Genomic DNA, 15,817 nt, shown 5'->3' on the forward strand with positions numbered 1-15,817 from the left:
TTGGAGATGTTCCTGGATCATGTCAGTGGGACCTATATCATCACAGGGTCCTTCAGCTGAAGGAGGCAGGAGACTTAGGTGAGCGAACAGATGCGGTGAGAGAGGAAGACTCAGATTTGTTCACTGAGTATGCCAGAAGGGTTACTGGGCTAGGAATGGGGGCAGCATCTGGAAGCTGGAATAGCCAAAGCGACCATGTGCCATACACCATCTAAAGGAATCAGAGGCTCCACCTCGATTTCAGACTTTCACTTCCAGCGACATCATAATGCATTTCCAGGGGCTGGAGCAATAGTATAGTGGATAGGGCATTAGCCTGGCATGTTGCCAATCCAGATTTGATTCCCACATCCCATATGGTCCCCGGAACACTGCCAGGAGTAATTCCTGAGTGCATGAGCCAGGAATAACCCCTGTTCATCGCTGGGTGTGACCCAAACATCATAACACAGTTCCACTATGTTAGTCACCTACTTTGAGTTGAGCTGTCACAGCTTCCCTGGTGCCTGAGAGCTGGGCTAATCTTGGAGAATGGGAATGTGACAATCATCCTTTTCCCTAAAAATCCCAGCAGGAGTCCTTGTAACCTCCAACTCACTATCAGCCTCCGGCTCTCAAAGGACAGAGGAGGTTTTCGGCATTTCAGTTACCCCCACCTCACTCTGCCACTCTCTAGTACTCCCAAAGAACAAGAATTCTCAGCCCAGCTGAGCCTCAGCACTGCCTCAGCCCCCTACCCACCAGCAAGAAAAGCCTCCTCCTGTTTCCCTATGCCTCCTATCTTAATTTTTTCATCTCTCTCCCATAAATAAATACCCAACCCTGTTATTAAACACAAAAAATGTCCCCCACCAATGCATGCAACACGGAGAGCAGAACCAATCACCAGCACAACTCCCCTTTCAGGATCCATTCATTCTCCATGAGTCAGTTTTCTCCCGACCTTCCAGATCAGCACTCACCCTTCCGTTGGCCTCTCTCTCCTTGTGTACATTCACTCACACACCTTCCTATCCCTTGGTTATCCATTCACCTTTGTCCATCTATCCATCCATTCTCCCATCATTCTCATAGAAATCCCCGATCAGTCAATATATCTTCCCTTTCCACCATCCAATGACAGATCCACCATCTTCCCTGTTACCCTCCCACCTGGCTTCCAGCACTCATCTTCCATCGCATTAATACCTTTAGACAACAAAAATACAGGAGAATATATTTAGTTCAGAGGTAAAAAGGTAAGTAAAAGAAAAAGAATTATTTTAGAGCTAAACCTAGAAAATAATGTGAAGAAAATTCAGTAGGGAGATGAAATTATAGGGAGAATTTATTTAGCTGATACCAAAATTCAAGCCCCTCAGGAAAGGAGAAAAATGATAAACTCAAAGAAAAAATGCACTATTTTGATGAATAAACAACAACTCAGGAAATTCGTAGACTCAAAACCAATCTTAAAAGAAGGACTAAATGTGCTACTGTAAGACAAGACAAATCCATACAAGCACAACAAACCTCTACAGAAAGATGGCAAAAAAACCCATACAATAATCTCTCTCAATGTCAATTAAGAGACACAGAGTGGCAAAATGAATTAAAAACCTGAACCAAACATTCTGCTACCTACAGGAAACATATCTGAACAGCCAGAGCAAACACAGACTCAAAGTCAAAAGATAGAAAATAATCCTTCAAGCAAACAACTCCCTCAAAGAATCCAGGGTGGCCATACTAATATCCAACAACAAAGATTTTAGGCTGAAAAAGATTATAGGGGCCAATAAAGGACATTTTTTTAAATAATCAAGGAATATGTACAGCAGGAAGAAAATCATGCTCCGAAACATATAGGCATCCAATGAGGGACCACCAAAACACTTAAAACAACTTCTAAGAAACTTTAAGGAGGAAATTGGTAGAAAAACAATAGTAGTTGGAGAATTCAACACCATCTTATCACCTCTGGATAGATCAACAAGATTAAAACTCAGAAGGAAGACATGGAAGAATGCCTTTGGAGGAAGAATGGCTTTGAAGAATGGCTTTGAAGGAAGAAATGGAAGAGAGAGAGAGCTAATAGATGTATACAGGCCTTTCCATCCCCCAAAATGTGAATGCACATTCTTTTGTGCAAATGTACACATGGAACATTTTTCAAGATAGACTATGTGCTGGGTCCCAAAACATACCTCAATAGAATCAGGAAGATAGAAATTGTATCCACTAACTTTTCAGACTGATGCATTGATGTCTTACAGAAAACCCTCATAAAGTTGTGTGGACACTAAATCATATACAGCATGAAGCTGGGAGAATTGTCTGGAGATATTGCGTGTTCATAAGGATCTTGGGTCAGAGAGATTGTTGGGTCAAAGTGCTGAGCATATGTTCTGCATGCAGGAGTAAAGGTCACTATCCAACACTGCAGGTCCCCTTAAAGCTAAAGGAGTGAAACCCTCACCCCCAGAGTCAGAAATTTCCCTGAAATTTCTGAGAAATGGTCAAAACACACAGAGAAACACATACAGAGAAATGTTGTCTATAAAATCATAAAAAACACAGAAGAAAAGTTAGGGGTTATATTCTGGGATTTCAACATTAGGGATATGTTAAGACACATCTCCAATGGGGAGGGAAAAGCAATCAAGAATACATGAATGGTGCGAGTTTCCAAATAAAGGATGGGGCACACATGTGGGACTCAAGTGTTTAGTGGTCGAGAGCCACCTTTCAGGCTAGATGACAGCAAGAGATGGACAAAAGATTGCGGGAACAGGGGAACTGGGCCCCAGACTTGTCAGTAGCCAGTTTATTTCTCTCTCCTCCCAAATGTAGTCTCATCTCTCTCCGTACTGCACAACCATCGTTGTACTTTTGCTCATAGTCCCAGTCATCATACTTCCATCATCCTAGTTTCCTCATAGATCTCAAAGTCCTCTACTTCCAGTCATCGTCCTTGGATTCCTTGTCATCCTCCTAGTCCCCTCTTTCCCCTTACAGTATAAAGTAAGTTAAGTAAAAGCCCTCCCGTTGATCATCGATTTGCTCGAGCGGGCCCAGTAACGTCTCCATTGGAGAATTTGTTGTTACTGTGTTTGGCATATCGAATACTCTCGGTAGCTTGCCAGGCTCTCCGAGAAGGGCAGAGGGAATCGAACTCGGGTTGGCCATGTTGGCCGCTTGTGAGGCGAACGCCCGACCCGCTGTGCTATCGCTCCAGCCACTCACTCACTAAATGACTAATCCATTATTGTGAATAACTTTATGAAAATAAAATTTAAAAAATTATTTTGCATACCAAAAAAAAAAAACCCATTCCTGACAGGAACTACCTGTGATTTTGAACTCTCTCCAAATAGGCAAAAAGTAACAGAGCACCAAAGGCAACATAGATGCTGAACTATCAGGGATAAAGAAAACTTTAGGTTCAGGACACCATACTCAGTTCCAGAAGTCGAGACGGGACAGAGAAGGAAAGATTAAGGACCTTGCTGTTTGTCTTAGTGTAAAGAAAACACCAAGAGAGGACAAATGTTCTCTGGATAACAAAAATATTTGCATCGCTAATACAGTTATCAGAATCTTCGTGCTTGGGTTGCATTACACAGTGCATAAAATCTCTATTCTACAATCCCAAATTTGGGGTTCTCTGCCAGCAGTGAGAGGGTTTTTCCCAGGCTTGCGTTCTCAATAAAATTCTTTGAGAACCTCACTTGAAGTCTGCGTATCTGCTGTTAGCTAGCACAGGGGAGTAGAAAGAAGCTCATTGTTCATCAACCATTGAAGGAATTGCCAGATGTAGCCCTTCTGCACATGGAATATGACTCTGTAGTTAACGTTTAAACTGTGGACAATGAGCTGATGTAGGTGGACCAGGAAAAGCTGTTCTCAGTGAAAGAGGCCACAGAACCACAGAACGCTAGATGGCCAGAGTGTGGGAAACTAGAGGAAGAAAGGAATGTGGGGTTAAAGACTCAAGGATCAATGGGGAGAGAGAGGGTGATGGCTGAGTGGAGGAGGTTATGGACACCTTCTGAGGATACGAGCTCTATTTTAAAGTGTGGTGAAATTGTTTTAAAAGGTATTTTGGAGCTGAAGAAGCAGTACAGATGATGGGGCAGTTGCTTTGAACATGGCCAACCTGGATTTGATTCCTGGCACTCCATATGGTCCCCTGAGCCCAGAAAGGAGTACTTCCTGGGCAGAGCCAGAGTAAGCTCCAGGAACCATTTTGTGTGACACAAAAACAAATCAAATTGAATGTTGAGAATTGGGAAAATTGTATACACATTAAGGTGCTTGTGTTGCATGTGCACAGCCCTCGTTCTACTGATGTCTAGCACCACGTTGTCCCCTGAGCTATACCAGGAGTGAGTCCTAGGACATGGAGCTCTGTAGAGCAGTCACTGTTGGGTGTGACCCACGAACTCAGGGAAGAAATAGAAAGAGTCTGTCTCCCACATCTGTGAGAGCTCCTTTGTGTTGCTCTCTCCCATGCTGTGATTTTTCCCAGCGTGATGCCCTCAATCTTTGATGTGCTTTTTGATGCATTCCAAGGAAAAGGCAGCAAACGTGAGCCTCGCCTATAATCAAAGAATTGGGTGGGTCTAGTGAAACTGAGCACATCTCCCTACGGGTGGGGAGGACTCCTCCCTGCTACAGGGAGCACAATGTCTCACAGGACCCAACCCCTGTAATGCCCTTACCTGTTTTCATCTCAGGATTGTCCAAGGAGCATGAGTGACAGGAGATACCAAGAGTGTTTTCAATGAAATGAAATTTATTAACTATTTACACAATGACACAAAGGGGCTGCTCCAGCACAACCCCACCACTGGGCCCGCCAAACAATACACAAAAGTCCTAGCTGGATGAAGATCAGGTGGAAGACAAGGCTGCTAGGGGCAGCCAGGCCCAGGAGGGAGCCCCCCGGTATCCTACTGGATGCTGTACCCATCCTGTACTGTACTCCTCTGGGCTACAGCAGGCTGGAACCTTCTCTTTGGAGGCAGGGAAGGGCCCACCAGCTCCACAGTCAAGGCTGAGCCCCCAGACACCATAGGGTGCTCCCCAGGGAAGGGGGTCTTCTCAGTAGTGCCCAGTCCTGCGCTCCCACACAGAGGACGCTTCCTGGAAGGGGCAGTAGCAGGGGCAGCAGGATTGCAGGCCCTTCTTTGAGTGGGTTGGGTCCGAGAAGCCCCCCAGGCCCTCGGGCAGCGGGGGCCAGTGTCTGAGCCAGGGCTCATGGGGAAACCCCAGGGCAGAAGGCTGTGTTGAGAGGCCTGGAGGAAGGCCAGGCTGGGCAGCTCCTCCTCCTCCTCACTGGAGCCCTCTGCTGCCCCATGTGGCCCCTGGCCAGGAGGGGCCTCTCCCAGCATGAGGGAGACCCTGCTGTCCAGAGTAGGGGCAGCGAGGCCGGGACAGGGGGCCTGTTCTGCCTGAAGAGATGGAGATTCCAGGCTCCCCAAAGAGAGGACAGAGGCTCGAGGTGCCATCCCAGTGGCCTCAGCCTGCACAGGACTTGAGGCGTGTCCAAAGTCAGTCTCAGGGGGGCAGGATTCAGCGCTGGCCCCTGGCTTATGGCCCCAGGTAGGGGTTGGTTTGCAGTGACCTGCTGCACTCTCAGATGGACTTGAGTCCTTTGGAGTCAGCTGGTGTTGGGGACAAGCCTTCTGGACCTCCTTGTCCGGCGCAGTCCGTAGACGCTTTTCCACAATCTGAAGGGAGGAAGGACAGTGTGGGCATGTGGGGGTGCAGGGTGGGACAGAGAGTGACCGCGACTCCTCCCAGAGTAGAAAACCCAGATCTCTGTCCCACTAAGGGCCCTCACCCCCGCCAACCCTTATCTCACCCCATATTCATGTCCTCATCTTCCCTGAGGACTCAGAGGGAGGCCCCTGGCCATGGCCTGGGCAGGGAGGGCACCAAGTGACTAGGCCCCAGTGCTGGGCGCCCCTCCCTGACTCATGACCCACCTGCTGCTCTAAGTGCCCTGGGACCTGTCCCCTGTGTCCCCTTCAGGTTCTCTTTTCCAGCAATCACATGCAAAATGCCTCCTGTTTGCCGTGAGCCGCTAACCATTGCCTTACAGGAAACCCTCACATTATTCCCCTGGGTCCTGCATGGACCCCAGAGACCTATGTGCCTCACCTGTGTGGGGGTGAGTCCTTCCTCCTCCTCGAGCTCCTCAGCCAGGTCCAGGAGATCCAGCTGGGATTCTGGGGATAGCAGGTGCGTCAGGAAGCTGGGGTGAATGACTGCCTCTACCTGGGAGGGGGAAGCAGGTGTGAGGGTTCTCGTAAGGACTAGGAAGGAATTAAGATGCAAACACACCCGTTCTCAGCACAGTGCAGGGTCTTGCACTGTTGCATAAAGTCTCTGTCATGTACACACTTGACACAAATTCACACACTCTTCCACCTCTAGGCACATGTACATGTATCCCCACGTTTCTGCGCAGAGCCCACACAGTGCACACAGATGGAGACACACAGAGATGTTTACACATCGACCAAACCCAGAAATTCACAAACTAGGGCCATGTTTGTACACAGGGAGACACATATGCACACATGCACACAAACACAAGTAGAAATATGTCACTACCAAGCCCTGGACAGAAGCAACCCTGCGCCCTCCCCACCCTACAGCAGCGCCCAAAGCCCACCTTGGTGACAAAGGCCTCCTGGGAGCACAGATCATACACATAGCTCAGGAGCCCCACGTCAGGGCAGGTCCCGGTTTCCTCCTGCTGCTCCTTCCTGCCTGCTGCACTTAGGCCAAGCGGCGCCCTGCAGACTGTGTCAGGAGCCTTTAGCAGCTCGTCCATGATATCCATGTTCTCCTGCACGGTCTCAGGGGGGATCTCCTTGGGGGCCTTGGTTTGGGGGGCCCGCTGTGGTGTGTGCGTCTTGGGGCAGGCTGCCCGAGCCCGGGGTCTGGATTTCTTAGGGACACAGGCTGAGGAGGAAGAAGGAGAGAGGGACATGAGGGGACCCCGCGTCCATTGCCCGCAGACACACAGCACTGAGCACAGAAATGGGGACGGATACCTGTGGGCTGGGTCAGGTCAGGTGTGTGTCTACATCTGTGTGTACTAGAATCCCATACTGCGTGAAGGATGAGGGGGCCCTCAAAAGGAATAGGGGTCAACCGTGTCCCCAGGTTCTCCAACCCCACTTCAAAGGTGAGTCTGACGCCCTCAGGCAACGTGCTGTGTTCAGGGAGAGGGAGAAACACAGGAACAGGGGGCCACTGAGCATAGGCCTGGGTGTCCCCGGGAGAGTGAAGGCTCCCTGGCAGGGCAGGAACCCTAGCACCTTCCTGGGCCTATGAAAATTAGCTGGGGAACAGGGTCGGTACCTGGCTGCTGGTCTAGCAATGGGCCTGGAGCCCCCTGAGGCTCAGGCCTGGGTGGGGCAGTGGTTGGCAGGCCCTGTACTCCATTCATCCACTGCAGCTTCTGCACTTCCATCTCTTCCTCAGCCTCAAACTCCATGAACCTGGTATGGGGAGCACAGACCCCATTGAGTTGGGCTGGCCTGGACCACACTGGATGAGGTAGGGACAGGGAACACTCACGGCCAAGCCCTCAGGAGGGTGGAGAATGGGTGGGCACAGACCCCAGCGCCCCCAGTGATTCCCCACATCAGCCTTTTGAGGGTCACAGAAAATAAGGGACTGTGACCCTCAGACTGTGGTCAGGAGCCCCAGAGTGGGGTGGGGAGAAGTGTCCTGGCCCCAGGAGGGACAATCTTCCGCAGGGGAAGGGCCTCACGGGGATGCCAAGGACCCCTTGGCCATCTGGGAGCAGCCCCTGAAGGCCGGTCCTGCAGCCAGCCCCAACCCCCACTCTCTGCCCAGGACTGACTTACTTGGCAGCCATGTTGTAGTAGATCATGCGGTCAAAATTGCTCGTGCCCTCCCATTCCCGCAGGGCCCGGCGCAGGCCTTCCTCCAGGCTCATGGTGGGCTTCAGGCGGGCCAGGGTGCGCAGCACCGGGCTGCAAGGACAGGCTCGGTCAGGGTCTGTATCTGCCAGGAGCCCCCGCTGCCCTACACCCATGCCTAGACCCCCGATGGCGGCCTGGTCTCCCCGCGCTGAGTTGACTCTGCCTCCCACATCGCAGCTCAGTGGCCATGCTGGTGTGATCCCTCAGCTCTGGGGATAGGTCATGAGATTCCAAGTCCGAGCAGTCCTGGCCTGTCTGAACCCTGTTGCATCTGTGCTGTGTCTGGTCTTAGGAACAGAATGTCTGTCCTACAGACCACAGGTCGGGGCCAACCCTGATGAGGGGACTGAGTTGAAGCTTTAGGGCATGACTGGTCACTATGGGATTTGAGCCGAAACCCCGGGATGGCATTCCTGAGGTCATGCTCTCATGGACCCTACCATGGGGGTCACCCCAGTCCCTTCCTGTGAAGCTCCCATTAAGTCTAGGACACCCGAGGGACTTACATGAGGAAGCAGGAAACGGCCTCAGTGTCCGGAGTCTGAGCAAGGTACCTCTGGGTCAGGGCCTTGAAGCGCTGCCAGCGCCGAAAGTTCTCATAGACACTACTGGGGCTGCTGGAGGTTTCAGGTGATGCCTGGTTCCGGGTGGTGGCAGGACCACTCTCCCCACAAACCCACTGGGGCAGTGGTCCACCACTGGATGGGAGGATGATGGGAATCCCCTGGGCCACTGGCAGTGGAGCCTGAAGAGGATAGTCTCCTGTCTCAGCCTGGGTGACAGTAGTAGCTGGGGTAGGCAATACGGTCTCCATCACAGATGACACCAGGTAGATGGGTGCAGGATGCCCATTCACAGCAGATGGAACTTCTGGGCCCCCCCCCAGTTGAGTGAAGCTTGTGTCATGGTGACAGGCTGGTTCTGGTCTGATTCCACAAGCCCCACCTCAGGGCTGACCTGCATGATGACCTTGCAAGGTTCAGGAACGCGGGGACCATGGCTGGCCGCTCCTGCCACCACAGGCATCATGGGGAAAGGTGACAGCACCAGAGGGTTGCCAGGAGCGATGGCCGAGGTCTCCAGAGGGGGCATCTGGATCGGCTCCCAGGGTGGTGGCTGGGGGAGCCCTGGATTGAGAAAGGGCAAGACCCGGAATGCAGAGCCGGAGACCCCAAGGTTCATGGTCATCTCTGGGAGCAGCACAGGAGACACTGTGGAGAGGAGGGAGGGGAGTGAGAGGGAGACGGTGTAGGGGGGAGCAAGGCCTCACTGGCCCAACCATCTCTAGATCAGGCCCTTTGAAAGGTGGTTTGCCCTGTCTCAGCCCTGAGTCCCGGGCAAAGGCCATCCCTCCCCTCCAGCTGGGTTATACTTCGTGGAGATCCTAAGGCTAGGGTTCTTGTGTTCTGGGAGAGTTCCATCAGGGATGGCAGCAGGTGTGGAAATGGCCAGAGATTTCACCAGTCAGACACTTGGGGATGTTTCCAGAGTTCTGGAGCTGCTGATCGTGTTAGATTGAAAATTGTTAACAACTTCTAAATAATCTAAGACTTTATCCCAGAGGCAGAGACAGGATAATAAACATCAGGCATAAACCAGGTGCCAGGAAAGAAAATTATCTGCAACCATCATTACACGGGAGGAATTCACGCAGAGACTCGCCCTAGAGACGTCCCAGAGCCTGTGCGCATCATGCTCAGGACAGAGGCCCTGATGTCTCCAACTGCTCTGACGATGCTCTTTCTGCCTCAGTACACTCACCTCTCTGCAAGGAACAGACCTTCACAGACTTTTCTCAGCAAAAGCCCACATATCACACACACACACACACACACACACACACACACACACACAGAAACACACACTCATTCTCATAAAATCACACATAGACTCACACATCCATTTATCCCTTGTCTGTGAGGGAAGTATGCAATTCTCAATCAATCTTCACCTCAGAGCTGAAATGCTTGCTGGGGCGGCACCATGAGATGCCAGACCATGGAAGAACAAACTTCACCAAAAGGAGAACAATCCAGAACAACTCAGGAAGCTGAGTCGTAACTACACTGAAGTCACCTGTCTCCCAACCTGCTGACCCAAGACAGCTGCTGGGCTCAGCCAGCAGAGAGTTTAAGTCTGCAGAAGTGTCAGGCTCTGACTGTGGCAGTTAGTCACTTGCAGCCCAGCTCTGGGGAGGACGCATCATGGCAGAAATACACACAGACAGCCTCACTCAACACGGTTCAGGCTGGACCATCTGGGCTGAGCTGTCCACATCAGGTTGAGCTCAGCCCAAGTCTAATTACTTCTAAACTTATTCTAGAGCACAGGAGGGGACATGGACTCAGCATGCCTGGGTCTTCCCTGTGCCTCCACAAAACAGTCCCTCCAGACACATGACAAATGGCCTTGTTCCCCCATACACCAGCGGGACACTCACATATAAAGCAGCCATATGCCTGCTGCCTCCCTCTGTCCATACCAATGACCTTCCCCCAGTTAATTTGACACACCTCCAAGGATGCCCTCCCAGACCCCTCAGGTTCTACTGGGCTCCCTTTGCTGTACAGGTGAGCTATCTATGGAGCCCAGGTCTTTCTCCTCTTTCACCCACTCAAAACGTGGTGTTCCCAGTCAGGGTGACTATGAACCCAAATGATTTCAGGGTGGCAGAGACTTTCTCACATACACAGACACCCTCACAGGCTTACCTCCTCCTGACGCCATCGCCATTGATGAGGCCAGAGGCCACTGCAGTTTATCAGCCATGACAACGGCAAAAATCAGGACCAGGATCAGAGAGTGAACTGCTCACGCAGACGTTCAGGATCCCAGTGGGTGAGGGTGAAGTTTGAATTCAAACCTCAGAATCTTGGGCCCAAGACATTCTGCAGTGGGGGAGGGGAGGGCCAGGAGGGCCTGGCTGGGGAAACATTCCATGAAGGGCTCTGATTGGACAGCCAGAACCAGAACTTTCCTTCAAACTGCTCAATGGCAGAGCAGCTCACATGGCCTCTTCCAGCCACTTAGACAAAGTTTCCCGATTCTCAGCACACAGGTTGGCTTGGTCTTCGCTGTATCTCAATACTTTATCCACTAGTCTAGTTGTGTGCCCCTCAAATCTCTCTCCTTCCTCTCTTCCTGTTTACCTCCTTCAACAGAGTCTACGCTTTCTTTGCAATATTCAGTCATTTGTGACTTGTGAACCCATGGAGGTCAAAAATTAAAAGGAGTTTTCCCAAGCAAATGCAGTGGGTTTTGCTTTTTTGTTTCTTTGTTTTGCTGATCCTTCATTAGGGTCCAATCCCTAGGACTGAAAGTAATGTAGATTTGTCTAACATGTTTGACTAGCTTTTTCAAAGTTTCTTTCTACTGGAAGCTCTTATCCTTCCTGGAATAGCCATGAAGTTTCATGTTAAAACAGCTACGAATCTCAAACTTACTTCTTTGCATTTGCAATACATTTTATGTATGATTTGCCTCCAAAATATAATGTTGAATTGAGGAATATCTTTAGTGGTTCAAAGCTAAGTTTTGCCAGAGGCTCAATGATGTGTTTTTAATGCATGGCTGGGTGTTCCCTTCAACTTCGCCTTGTAATACAATGCTCTCTCCCACACTAAACTGGTTTTCTGTTGTCAACATATTTCTAGACATGTACTATGAACTGAAATCCCTAAGGATCTCATTTTTATGAACTCATAACTGATTTCCACTCTGGTTAAAAGTACATGTACGTTCTACCAGCTGGCATGTGTATTGATTTCTTTATATTGGTCAAACAGCTTCTGTCTTGTTCAGGAGACTCCATCCCCACAGCATGAACTTCTGCAGTCCCTAACTGAATCCTTATTATGCCTGAAAAGCCACCAATCTCGTGCATGACTGGCCGACATTTGCACCACTGCAGCCTGTAGGTGCGCGCGCATTGGGGCTGTCCTGGCTCAGTTCTAAGCAGTTAGAGGTAACGGACACGCACGCGCACCTGCATCTCTCGCGGGGTCTGCAACTGCCAATGTCCTACAAGCTATGGGTGTAATGATTCCTCTTTGGGATAGTAGCACCCATGCCTATGTCGGGCTCAACAGAGGGGTATGTGGCACTGTCCAGCTGTCTCGGGGGCGCGTCTCCCCCAGGCTGTGGCAGCGCCGCACGCCTGCGCCAGATCAGTTCCGGATCTGGACGCTCAGAGCTAGGGTGGTAAAGGACTCCTGGGACCATTCAGACTGCTACTTGGGGTCGGAGCGAATGTGCAGCAGGGTAGGACCATTGCCTTGCCTATGGCCAAACTGGCTTCCATCCTCTTCATCCCAGATGGTACCCTGAGTACCGTCAGAGTAATTCCTGAGTGCAAAGGAATTCCTCAGCACAGCCAGTGTAGCTTCAAACCAAAACAAAAGAATCCCAAAATACAACAGCAATAAAACAGCAGGAGCAAACAAAGCCCTACTACCATGTGGACCTTTTGTGTAGGATGCAAAAGCAAACACAAAGTTTTTCCTTATTGAAAACTTTAGCCCTGGAACATGAAAAAAGTCAGGTCACTCCTAAATGGGGAAAATGGGAAGCTCTGACATACATAGAAAATACATACATAGAAAAGCTTCACCTTTGTTTCCCGAAACGTTTTAGAAACCAAAAATTAGGTTCCATCACTATTTCTTCGTCAATAATTGAAACAGTTTTCTTGACTTAAAATTTTGAAACAATCATAATCTGACATCCAATTGTTGTGCAATTGGTAGCCTGTTTGGCAAGAGATGCAAGAATTAAGCAAATATCGACTGGGATATGTAAGGTTCAGTTGAGCTTACAAAATTGACAGTGAAACTATGTTTTTGTATATTGTAATGCCTTAAAAACCTCTTAAATGTGTGTTCATCATCTGCAGTATTTTTGGACACAGACACAGGCACTTCATTTATAGAGAACAGGTCCAGCCCATAAATAAATATATAAATATATAAATATTACATATATTACATTTATATATTATATAAATATGTATTATATTTATATATTTCAGAGAGTCCGATAATCTACTGAGAGTATCCTGCCCACACTGCATCTTAGGCTATTCATCTTTGGATATTTTTTTCTTGTCAATTTTGTTTATTCTTCCAGAACCAACTGGTGAATTGGCTAATTATTCCTTTCATTTGAGAATTTTCTTATTTCTTATTTTTAATTTTATTTTTATAAATTAGTTCACAATATTTGATTAGATTTTATATTTGGTCGCGAATCCCAGCACCATTACACATTCCCACTACCACATTTCGGATGTTTTCACCCCAAACCCCAACCCCTGCCCCATAGCAGAACCAAAATAATTTATTTTGCATTATTTGTTATGAATAAAGGTAAAAAAATGCTAAAAATGCTCCAAAATGTTTCTTTAGAGAAAAGTGTGTGAAGATTGTTGTATTTCACGCAGGAACCACTAAACCCTTTTATAAGAGATTATGAGCCTGTTGTTAAAGGTTCAGCCCTTTGTGCATAGATATTGGGCTGGAGCGATAGCACAGCGGTAGGGCGTTTGCCTTGCATGTGGCTGACCCGGGTTCAATTCCTTCGTCCCTCTCAAAGGCCCTGAAAGCTACTGAGAGTATTTTGCCCGCAAGGCAAAGCCTGGCAAGCTACCCGTGATTTATTCGATATGCCAAAGAAAGTAACAACAAGTCACAAAATGGAGACGTTACTGGGCTGCTCAAGCAAATCCATGAACAATGGGAGGACAGGAACAGAGATATACATATATATATATATATATATATGTCTAAGATGGTTAAAATAATAAGCCTGTGTGCATAGTTTGAGTCATGTGAAAGCTAGAGAGAATTTTTCTCATTGCAAACCATCACTACTTCAGTCGGTAGCATTTCAAGTCCTCCTAAATGAGGATGATGGTCTAAGGTTAATCTTTGCAGGTCATATGTGCCTTCCCTGTTAACAAATAATTAATAACCAACAGTTCTAACCACTGCTTTTTGGGGGGGAACAGTATTTATTATTACAGTCATTGCATTTCATCTCACCAAAATGCCCAAGACATTCCACCACTATCCATGTGCTACTTCCAGCTTCACCTCTTGTTTTATCCAACTCCTCCCCCAAGTGCATGGTAATCTCAGGCTTGGAATTCAAGGTTAAGAGGTTGCCATGTTTGACACTCTCTCTTTCCTTGTTTTCTGACTCCCAATATCACACACGAGAGAGATTGTGTGAGTTTTGTCTTAATCTCTCTTACTTATTTCAACTAACTTACTTATTGAAATTAAGGCTTTTGTCTTAATCCCTCTGACTTATTCCAGCTCCAGTCAGAGATTTCATTATTTTGTAATAGCTTAGTAAAATTCCATTGTGTATGTCTGCATGTGTGCACGTGTGTCCTAACTTCTTTATTCATCCATCATTGATGTTTGGGTTGTCGCCATATCCTGGCTATTCTAATTAGTGCTTCGATGAACACAGGTATACATATATTTTTTCAAATTAATATTTTTTGTTTTTAGAGGGGCAATGCCAACAAGTGAAATCACTGAAACTTTTGGAAATTACATTTTTATTGTTTTGGTGAAATCTCTGGAGTGTTTACCCTAGAAGTTGAAGGAGTTCAGTTTCCCAGTGAGGGATCCTTTTTTACATTCCTGCCAACAGTAGTTGTTTCTACTCTTTGTGACATATGCCATTTTCACTGGTGTGTGATAATATCTCATTGTTTTGACTTGCAATATCCTCGTAATATTTGATACTGATCATGTTTTCATACACTTATTGATCATTTGTATGTCCCCTTTGTGGATGGGTCTCACTTCTCTCCTTTTTTGATGTGATGATTTGGGTTTTGTTGAGCTTTTGCATGCTTTACACAATTTGATACTGGTCCTTTATTTGTTATATGTTTGAAAATATTTTCTCCCACTCAGTAGGGCAGTTTTAAAATTTTATTTCAAGTTTTATTTGTTCTGTAATCACTTGTACATTTGTTTTAATCACCTTTGTATTTTTATTTCTTTTACCAGTGAAATCAAACCATTGCACACAGCTATGAGGTTCCTTTCCTAGACAGGTCTGTATATTCTTTCAAAAATGTATCCTATAATCGAAGTGACATCTGCACTTATTTGTTCATTGCAGCACTCTTTACAATAGCCAGAAACTGGAAGAAACCTGAGTGCCCAAGAACAGATGACTGGTTAAAGAAATTTTGGTACATCTACACAATGGAGTACTATGTAGCTGCTAGAAAAGATGAAGTCATGAAATTTACATATGTGGTACAACATGGAAAGTATCATGCTAAGCGAAATGAGTCAGAAAGAGAGGGTTAGACATAGAAAGACTGCATTCATCTGGGGGATATAAAGTAACAAAATATGAGATTAATACCCAAGAATAGCTGAGATCAGCACCAGGAGGATTGCTCCATAGCTTAGAGGCCAGCCGGGCATTCTAGGGGAAAGGGCAGCTCAGATAGAGAAGGGAGCACCAAAAAAAGGGTGTTTGGAGGATCCTCCCAGGAGGGGAGATGCATGTCGAAAGTAGACAATGGATTGAACATGTTTGTCACTCAATGCCTCTTTTGCAGACCACAACACCCAAAAGGAGAGAGAGAACACAAGGGATTGCCATGCCACAGAGGCAGGGTGGGATGGGGGGGATGGGGATGGGGAAATATTATCCATGGTGGTAGAAAATGGGCACTGCTGGAAGGATGGGTATCTGATCATTGTATAATCGAAAGCCAAGCACAAAAAATTGTAAATCTAAAACTGTACCTCATGGTGTTTCACTAATAAAAAAAACGTTAAAAAATAAATAAATAAATAAATAAATGTATTGTATGGATTATGGTCCAATTTCAA

General features: G+C 47.6%; 1 protein-coding gene across 1 annotated transcript in view; it reads right to left on the reverse strand.

Annotated features, from left to right (window-relative positions):
- Positions 1-6,162: 6,162 nt before the first annotated feature.
- Positions 6,163-15,817, reverse strand: part of LOC130031245 (NUT family member 2G-like) — a gene marked incomplete at its 3' end in the record, with an annotated part of 41,124 nt that continues 31,469 nt past the window's right edge. Inside the window, exons 3-7 of the mRNA XM_056122506.1 lie at positions 8,456-8,611; positions 7,872-8,000; positions 7,360-7,499; positions 6,665-6,918; positions 6,163-6,264 (exon numbers count right to left, since the gene is read on the reverse strand). Coding sequence (XP_055978481.1) covers positions 6,163-6,264; positions 6,665-6,918; positions 7,360-7,499; positions 7,872-8,000; positions 8,456-8,611 — 781 coding nt within the window. The remainder of the gene's footprint in view (positions 6,265-6,664; positions 6,919-7,359; positions 7,500-7,871; positions 8,001-8,455; positions 8,612-15,817) is intronic.

Source organism: Sorex fumeus, unplaced genomic scaffold, assembly GCF_029834395.1.
Source record: "Sorex fumeus unplaced genomic scaffold, SorFum_2.1 ptg000046l, whole genome shotgun sequence".
Lineage (NCBI taxonomy): Eukaryota > Metazoa > Chordata > Mammalia > Eulipotyphla > Soricidae > Sorex > Sorex fumeus.